This window comes from Hemitrygon akajei, chromosome 16, assembly GCF_048418815.1.
Source record: "Hemitrygon akajei chromosome 16, sHemAka1.3, whole genome shotgun sequence".
In the NCBI taxonomy this organism is placed as follows: Eukaryota; Metazoa; Chordata; class Chondrichthyes; order Myliobatiformes; family Dasyatidae; genus Hemitrygon; species Hemitrygon akajei.
This window is the reverse complement of record NC_133139.1, coordinates 37,674,416-37,684,515: the sequence shown is the minus strand read 5'-3', so window position 1 is coordinate 37,684,515 and position 10,100 is coordinate 37,674,416. Positions and strand designations below refer to the sequence as shown.

At 39.4% G+C, this 10,100-nt stretch overlaps 1 protein-coding gene across 10 annotated transcripts in view; it reads right to left on the bottom strand.

The window, feature by feature from the left end:
* Window positions 1–1,301: 1,301 nt before the first annotated feature.
* sema6bb (sema domain, transmembrane domain (TM), and cytoplasmic domain, (semaphorin) 6Bb) overlaps window positions 1,302–10,100 on the bottom strand; it is a 533,030-nt gene continuing 524,231 nt past the window's right edge. For all 10 annotated transcript variants that reach the window (XM_073068714.1, XM_073068715.1, XM_073068716.1 and 7 more), the window contains one exon: window positions 1,302–7,532. In XM_073068714.1, coding sequence (XP_072924815.1) covers window positions 6,520–7,532 — 1,013 coding nt within the window. In that variant the 3' untranslated portion in view covers window positions 1,302–6,519. The remainder of the gene's footprint in view (window positions 7,533–10,100) is intronic.

The following is a 10,100-nucleotide window of genomic DNA, read 5'->3' as shown; positions in this document are numbered from 1 at the left end:
GCCTTTTGTGTGTTTTGCATGTGTTTTTTAAAAATGTAACTTGCATTTTTCAACAGGCTGATTTGTGATGAGATACCGACCGAAAAGCATATGGAATCTCAGCCAGCATGGTTATATTGATGATGTAGACCCTTACATTGTACAGGTCTTCTCCAGTTCATGCAAATGAATGAGTATTTGGAAGACTGGCGGGGTGTATTTGCTGGTTGCTGTGGAGCTGTGGTCATCTTCTGCCATGTGGGAAACTGGTTCAGATTATGAACTGCTCACAGGAATGAAACCCTGCTGTAACCTTGGGATGACCTGTGTCAGGAAATGGAGCTGAACTCCAGCCCATTCACCACCTGAGGGCACTCCGACAGCATTACATGGCTGTGTACAAAGGACAAGAGTTGTTTTCACTGTTTAGGGTGCACTCTCTTCCAACTCATACCCTGGACAAGATCAGCAGGCATGGATTATATTAGAGTTTTCATCTTAGAACTGAGGTTTTTTACTCCACCCATGTTAAAATTAATGCATCTACCACTAAGCATCCTGAAGGGAGAATTGATCTGTTCATGTTTTTTGATATCTTAAAGCAAAATAATTAGCTGCAAAGTTTAAATCTAAACCAAGTCTCACCTGGAATTTTTTTCTTCATTTCCTCAATCAACTGAAAACATCATTATTTGTGAATCAGTTTCTTTCAAAACCCGAGCAATTTGAAAATTTTGATTCCGTGAGTTGAGGGATGTTTAGCATTGGGGTAAAGTATATTTCTCTTCACAAACACGAGGAAGTCTGCAGATGATGGAAATGCAAAGCAATCATCACAGAATGCTGGAGGAACTCGGCAGGTCGGGCAGCATCTGTGGAAATGAGTAAACAGTCGGCATTTTGCATCGAGACCCTTTATTCAGTACTGGGAAGGGTCTCAGCCCAAAACAGCAACTGTTTATTCATTTCCATAGATACCGCCTGACTTGCAGAGTTCTTCTGGCATTTTGTGTATACTTTTCTTCATTCATTTGCATCAAGGACTTCTGGTTAAAAGCAGTACAGGAGGTACAGAGCTGGATCTCTCATGATTCATCCTTAGAAGCTGTAGCAATGTGATTTCTCTGGTTTTCTACTCGTCTACTGGTGTGTTAAGCATTACACCCTGAGATACCATATGACTGCTGTTACTCCAGACTCTTCAATCAGTTTCTTCTTCAATGGTTTATCTAAGTCCTCCTTTAAAGCAGAGATTGATTTGGTTTTGTAGCCTCCAGTAATATGGGTAGCATTGATAGATTGCAAATTTAATGCCAGCTGTATTCTGATTAGAAGATAGTTTATGTTGTGGGTACTTGTCAACAAGAAACTAGATGATAATACAGCATCTCCTTTGTAAACAGAAGATAATAAAAGCCCACAGTTTAGTTTATTCCCAAAAACTCAGTGAGATGTGTTTTTAAATGCAGTGCATTTTCAATCAGCAAAACAAATTTAAATAAATAATTTCCAAAATAATAATATACCTATGAGAAACTCATGTGTAGAGCTATAACATGTTACATATTAATGTTAAATGTATATATTTGCTCAAAATTTAACACTCTTATAGCTCCTTGTGAATGACAACAAAATGCAAACAGATCAGGAGTAGATTTGACAACAAAGGTATTTCATTAAAAAGAAGTTTCTTTAACATGGGGCTTTACTCCATAAGCAAAAGTTGAATTACATCTTGTTGTTCCAGTCTCTTTGTAAAACAAGAAAACACACTGACACACAAACACACTCACACAAACACGCACACACTGAGCTTCCCATTAGAACTGGGAGATTTTTTTTTCCTTCACAGATCTCAACACCATCCATCTTTCCTCCTTATTCTGAGCTGAGGGCATCTCTAAAACCACCACATTTTCCACTCTGAGATCAACAGCAAAGAGAGCCGTTTCAAAAGAAGTCGGCTTGATAAAAGTATCCTCCGTGTTCCTTTCTGAACGGTAACATCTTGCTTTTGAGTGGCACTGCATGCAATGGCCATAGAAAGACACTCCTCAACAAGAAGCAAGCAAGTGACAGGCTATCCTGTACCTTACACCTGTGACCTATGGCTAGAAATCAAGTGCTAAACTACTATAGTCCCTTTATTCACCTACCCTCCATAGTATTTTTAAGAGGGAGTTGTGGTTATTATATCTTGTCAGCCCAATTTTTTTTTCTAATAACGGGCTTTCCTTTCAAACTAGCAGCATTTTTCATCTTTTGAAGACCAAACTAGTTCCCAAATCTTGCACCCCTTAGATTTGCTGGTAAAATTTCATTGCTTATGCCAATCCCATTGGGCATCAAACTGGATTTTCTTTTAACAGGTCTGATGTACATCATGTGCTGACCAACCAAAGAATAAAGTGTATGGTAGGTCTAAAATGGCCTGTAACAGTAATGGTGTTGATCCAATTGGTGCCCAAGAAAACTGATTTGGCAGCCTTAAGGCAAATTGTATTTATTCTCCTTTGCACATCATGCACTAACAATTATAATTAAGTAAATAGGTTGAAGTAAGCTATGATTAATGACAGAATCCAGCTCCCAGTTGTTTAATTAGGACCATCAGGAGTCTGTCACAGAATGTTAATCTTTGTCAAGTGCAACGGAGGTAAACAATATACTATTTACAAGAGCAAGGCTGGCCCTAAAGTCTAGCATCCAGAATTAGAGTCTTGGCCTAGCTCTGAAACAATGCCCAGAATGCCCTGCTTGGCAGGTTGGGACAGAGTGTTCAGTTTGGCTTGGGTATGTCTACATTCCATGCCTAAATCTAAGCCCATGTCAAAAGAATTTTGCACAGACCCACACAAGGCATGCACAACACCATGCAATGTAAGGAATGAGTAAGCTGGCTAGGAAACAACACACACATTTTGTATAATTCTTAATGATCAATTGCATATGGGACCAGGCCTGGCCAGGATTCAAACATCCTTCAGTAAGCTCATCAGAGTTCAAGAATAACTTCTTTCTGGAAAGTTACCTGCAAAATGAATTTTGACCTAACAGATAAATATGTAAATATTTAAGTCACAGTATGATGAAAAAAATCTTCATGATGTCACAAAATAGTTCAAATAGTTTAAATGATCACTATGATTGCCATTGGTTGTAAACTCCAAGCCCATTCATTGTTACTAATTCCAAAATTAAGCTACTGGACATTTTTTTAGATTGAGAATAAAGCAGAAACACTAAGTCTGATGCAGACTGTTGCCATCAAGCTGGAAGCAATGCTGATTGAAATGAATGGAAAATAAATAGTATGGAGCAGGAAGAATGACACATCTTTCACAGAACAGCCTTCTGGTGATATATATACATTCTGATGATATGCTCCTGCCTCTCATCCATAGTGATGAGTTTATCCATGGACAGATTCTGCACCACTATCACAACATCTTGGTTGTTCTACGGCCATTGAATTGAAACATATTACAAATTGGCTTATTCATCAGACATTTGTATCATTGTTCTAGTTTCCCTATGGAAAATTACCACATGGGGAGCCATGGAATTAACACTAGCCTTAGAATAAAGAGCAAGTCAATGTTGTCATTGATACCAAGGTGCTACAGGTATATTTGTACCTGAGCCAGTACATTTCAAGTTTGTGCCAATAGACTACTTGTGTCATATAATGTATTCATCAGCTTAAAATGCTTCCGTCACTGCTTCTGCCAGTGACTGGCCTGCACTACTAGTGTTGCACTGCTTAAAACCCTTCTTTAGACATAACTGAGTGCATTAGGACAGAATCTTAATTACATAGCTGGGTTTTTACATAGTTCATTTGGGCGTGGTACGAACATTTCTTGTGCCCTTCATTGTACTCTGTTGAATTTCAAATGAGAGTAAGTGTCCTCAGTCCCCTAACATTTCTAGATATGCCCAACCTTATGCAATGTGCAGTCCATAAATACATGAATACTGAGAAAGTCTTTCACAGTCATTGCAAAATTCAACCATTACACCATCATCAAAATTATCAGTGCTTCTAAAATTTATCTAAAACTTTATAAAATAATATCTTCCCCGTGAAAAGTTTGTGCTTGCAATCTGCTACAGTAATTACACTGGGACGTGTACTGCTGCTTTCCAGGAGCTCCTCTTAATTATAAAAAGAAATGGAGGTATGAGGATCACAAAGCTTTCCATTCCCACATTCAGTGTTTAAGAGGAGAGTTGTCTTTTGAACTTTTTGTTCTGATTTTTGTTCAAATCTGAACCGAACTGATTAAAAGGATTAATAAATAATGTTAACAGTCTTAGTGTGTTCTGTGTTTTAATCTTCTGTTGCAACATGGTTTTGCAAACATCAACGTTGCTTTCCTTCAAATCTATGCCAAATTTGGTAGCTCAGTTCAAGTTCTCTTTCATCTTGTTGGATAGAATTAAATAAATGCATTTAAATACCAAGTATTCCTGAAAAACACATTAGCTGAAACTATTCTGCTTCACGCCTATTTGGTGGAGCAAGGGAAGCAGACTGCATAACCTTGGACAGAATCCAAGAGAAAGAAAAGTTTGTCTAAAGTATTCCTGTATATGTTCAGCACCATTGAAGAAGTACACCAATTTTTTTTGAAAGAAGTGTTGCCCCACTGTTTCTGTTCCAGATTGCAGTGGATATTTTCTAGACAGTTATATGGCCACAACTGCCAATAGATAGGGAAGGTGGTTCTGTGACATAATGTCTGCATTATAAATTTGATGTCAACTTTCTTCCTTTGTATTTTTTGGTTGAATGACAAATAAATTTGGCTTGTCACAGCCTTTCTTCTCATGTTAAAGAATGACTGATGTTGTTTTCATTTTTGCAATTTAGATTTGTATTTTCTGGAAGGTAGTTGATGGAGTGTTATACTAACTTTTAATCAATTACATGGATTGAACATGTACAAGCTTAATGCTCATTTTAATGTGTTACTTGGTAAATGATATCGGCAATTCAATATGAGGCGACTTTTGGACAGTGGTACAATTAACCTCAGTGCCCTGGGTTGGAGGAGGAAAACAGTCAATATTAGATCCTGTTTTGTTTTTTGCTCATCATTCAGTCACCATTGCTTGAAATTTTATCTAATCCTGCTTTTGGATAAAACCCAATTCACCTTTAGCACCTTCTGGTGCTGAAAGGTCTACAGCTATATATGACACAGTGTCATTTCTTTCATCAGAAAAGGGCATCAGAAGAAATTTGGATAAATTGTCTCTTATTAATATTTGGGGAAGGTGTCAGTCTTTACGAATCCTGTCTAAGCTTGCTTACTACTTACCACTACAGCAACACATTGAGATTTGGTGGTTGTTTAAGGATTTACAATATATCCACAAATCTGCCACAAGGGTTTATATTGACAAATCGCTGAAGATGGTTAGGAAAAATAAAGAAGTTTTTTTTCAAAATGCTTTTAGGATCCTTGGCATTGCAAATAGCACTGTAAAAAATGGAAATTATTATTAGTCAGGCCCCAAACAAAGCATTGTGGCCATTTTTTGATGCTGAAGTTTCAGAAGGGTGTCAAGGACTTAAAATAGGTGCAAGGGAGTTTAGTGGGAACGGTACTAAAATTGTAGGATTTTGGTTACTAGAGATACAAAGTTAAAAGATTTTCTCACAATCATGATGGGTTTTCACAAGCAAAATGGAGGAATTGTCTCCTTTTGTTAGAAAGGTTGGTAACCTAATAACCTGGACATTGGGTAATAGGCAAAAGAACAAGAAATGACTTGAGGAAAAAATCATTCATGTAGTAAGTTGCCAGGAACTGAAAGGGAAGTGAAGCAAACTGAAAATAAGTTCCAAAGGAAATTTGAAGAAGAACATCGAAGAGATGAAGGAAAAGCAAGAAAAAGCTAAACAAAAAATGTCTGCCAAAGAGTTGGCATGTGTCTGTTTGTCCTCATAGCCTCTTTATGGGCTGTATCAATCTATGATTCTGATAATGAACGAACGTATTGCTGTATATCTAATCTGCATAAATCTGAAATTAAGTCCATTGTCGCTTGTCCAAACAAAGTATCGTGCTGAATTTATTTCAGCCAAGATATGAAGTAAAAGTAAATCAACTTTAGAAACTTGTATAAGAGAGTCTAATGATTTTTTGAAGTGCACAGCCAGTATCTTGTGCATTTGGATATTGTTTTATTAGATTAGCAGTAATAAAAATCTTGCTGTGTAAAATTGTAAGAATAATTGCTAATTAAAATTCAGGGCAATTTTTTTTCTGTTACTATGGCTCCTGAAAAGGCAGCAGTAAAGAGAAATCCAGTAAGATTCCTCAGTAATTTTCTCCCCTACATCCTTCTGAAGCTCATGTATTTTTTTGCAAAGGAAATAAATGCATAATTTTGAGGACAGGTCTTTGTTGTACAAGGAGCACTGTTGTCTCCATGCCCAGGTTTCCTCTAGTAGTTAACTTTTGCTTTTAAACATTAGTCACACATTTTCACAAAGGTTAATGAAGAATTAGGAAAGCAGAATGCATTTCACTTTGCTGAAGTTGTCCTTTCAATGCCTGATTTTTTTGGTGCTTTGAAGCTTGCAAGGTCAGGTTGCCCGGTAACGGACTGGACTGACTGATGGAGATGAACGTGGTGCACAGTCACTGGGTCCTTTCTCTGCAGAGCTGTTGAACTTTCCCCTCTGCTAAATGTTTGACTCCTCACGTGCTGTGAGGGTATGGATGCATTTGCTTTCTCATAATTCCACTGTGTGGAACAGGTTGGGTCATCCCCAATATAGTCTTGTGGCAATACGGGTGTTGACGCGCCTCTTCTTCTCTTGGGGCTGTTATGAGGAGATACTGAATATTCCACAAAAGCATGGCTAACTCCATTCCCACCCAACGATGACCTATAGTGAGAACTCGGTTTCTCAAGCTGTTCTCTCATACCATGCGAAAGATAATGGTTGTCCATAACATCTTTATTATCACTCACCAGCTCCTGATCTCGATGGAAGGAATGGCGGGAAGTTGGGATGACCCGCACATTGCTAACATGGTGGGGCACTGCTTGGTGCGTGGAGTCAACCAGTATCATAGGTGATCCTGCACACGGCTGATCTCTTAGGCTTGCGTTAATCAGGTTCTGATCCCACTCACAGCTTCTAATCCCTGCACTGCGTTTCTGCTGCAGCGGTGTCTGCTCCGGCGTTGGGAGAACTGTGGAGTCAAGGTGATGCTGGCTGGTTTTTATCAAGTTCTTCGACCAGCCATTCTGCATCAGTGGAGCGAGCAGAGTTTCTGGCTGCCCCCTGGAGCGACGTTCCACCATGCCACCGAGCTTGGTCACACTGACTACAGACTCGCTGTGAGAAAGGATGGTTTCCTTATCTTTCCTCCTCGCTGTGTCTTTCTTGTCCCGGTGGCCAATGAACCAACAGACGCTGAACCCGGAGATAACTGCTCCGATCACAAAGGCAGCAATGGCTGAGATCACCAGGAGGTTGACAGAAACCAGACCATTGGGTTCCTCGACAAAGCTCTCATGTATCAGGCCTAGGGTGGGAACAAGAAAACAAATAACAGGCTGGAATCATTGTTTTTTTTAACTCAAATGGAAGTTGGACATTGCTAATCATTGCATATTACTGTCATTCCTTTATACTTGTGGTGAACTACATATACCTGTCTGGACATGCCCGCCCCCCCCCCCCCCCCGCTGACTGCTCCTGTGGCTCCTCCCACGGACCCTGGTATAAAGGCGATTGGAGACACTGCCCCGGCCTCAGTCTCCAGGATGTAGTGTATTTAATGTAGTCAATTGCTGCTTGTTCTTTCTTCCAGCCAATAAAAGCCTATATCTCACCTCACGTCTCCGAGAGTTATTGATGGTACATCAATATAACAGTGACAAGATTTCATAATCTTGTCACTGCTCTGTATGTACTGTATATTCAATTGGCTGATTGTTGTAATATTTTAACTGTATTATGCTCACAAGGGAATTCAACTACAAATGTGCTTCCTCCTATAGTAATGTGTTGCCTCCACTTCAGCATGTATTGGAAACCACTGTACTTGTCATCCTTCTGAAAATCATTATGCCTTTTCTTACCTCACTGTTCCTCAGAACTGCTAAAGAATGGAAACTCTCAGTCCCCTTGAAATTTCTCTCTTTTTACTGTAGGATTTTAAATTCAATCTTGTTGAGTCAGAACTCCAGGAAATGGGGTTCATTGATTTTGAACTGCTATTCTAAAGCTGCTCTTATGAACTTTGACAGCTTCATGTGGAGCTATGTTTGTGATTAAATGATTATGTTGGACTTTTCCCTTGCCTGCTCACTGAAGTGACACAGATCCATATTCATGGAGTGAAACCGTATGGTGACAGGCCCTTTAGCCATCGAGTCCATACTGATTATCAATCACTCATTTACACTAATTCTAGGGTCTCGGCCCTAAAAAGTCAACTGTGCTTTTTTTCATAGGTGCTGCCTGGCCCACTGAGTTTCTCCAGCATTTTGTATGTGCTGCTTGGATTTCCTGCATCTGCAGATTTTCTCTTGTTTTCTACATTAATCCAAATGCTTTCCCCCTCATGTTTTCTCCACAAGCGAAGCTATGCACTTCACTGTGATTTGAGGCGTTGGGTGTTCCAACTTAGGGTCAGAAATGTGTGGCGGCTTTAATAAAGCCTTCCCAATGCCAGTGCTTGTGTTGCGGTGCCTGATGTTTTCTTGCAAGGGATTTAACAACTTTTCTTTTTAATTTCATTTTTGACTTTCCTGGAATACCATAAGACATAATAGCAAAATTAGGCCATTTGGCCAATATTCTCTGCCATTTGATCATGGTTGAGTTATTTTCTATCTCAACCCCATTTTCTTGCCTTTTCCCAGTAACAACTGATATTCTTACTAGTCAGAATTTATCAACCTATGTTTTTAATATACTCAATGGCCTCCACAGTCACCTATGGCAATGAGTTCCACAGATTCACCACCCTCTGGCTAAAGAAATTTCTCCTCATCTCTTATGCAAAGTGACTTCCTTGTATTATGAGGTTGTATCCCCTGCTCATAGACTCTCTCATGAATGGAAAAGTCCTCCCCACATTCACTCTATCTAGGCCTTTCAGTCTTTGCTTGGTTTCAATGAAATACCCTCTCTTTCTTCTAAACTCCAGTGAGGACAGACCCAGAGATCAAACAATCCTCCTGCATTAACACTTTCATTCCTGGGATCATCTTTGTGGACCTATTCTGGACCCTTTCCGATGCCATCACAACCTTTCTCAGATATGGGCCCAAAACTGTTCACAATATTCCAAATGTAGCCTTATAAAGCCTGAAAATCCTTGCTTTTATATTCTAATTCCCTCAAGATGAATGATAATATTGTACTGTATTTGCCTTCTTTACTACTGACTCAACCTCCAAATTAAGCTTTAGGGAATTCTGCACTAGGACTCCCTTATCACTTTGCACCTATGATTTCTAAATTCACTCCCGATTTCAAAAATGGTCTTTGTCTTTATTCCTTCCGCCAAAGTGCATGACAATGCACTTCTCTACATCTGCAACTTGGCCTATTCTCTTGATCTGTCCAAGTCTTTCTGCAGACTTCCTGCTTCCTCAACACTATCAGCCCCTGCACCTATCTTTGTATCATCCTCAAACTTGGCCACAAAGGCATCCACTCCATCATCCAGATCATTACCAAATAACCTGAAAAGTAGAATACCAATTTGAACCCTTGTGGAACACCAGTAGTCATAGGCAGCCAACATTAAAAGGTCCCCTTTATTCCCACTCTTCATCTTCTTCGAATCAACCGATCTTCTGTCTACGCTTGTATCTTTCCTGTAATAGTATATTCCCACTCTTCATCTTTCCATGGGCTCTTATCTAGTTTTACAGCATCATGCGTGGCACCTTATCAAAGGCCACTGAAAATCAAAGAAAACATCTATTGACTTTCCTTTGTACATTCTGCCCATTATTTCCTCAAAGAATTCCAACAGATTTGTCAGGGAAGATTTTCCATAAGTTCATGAGATATAGGAGCAGAAGTAGGCCATTCAACCCATCAAGTCTGCTCTGCCATTCAATTCTGGGCTGAT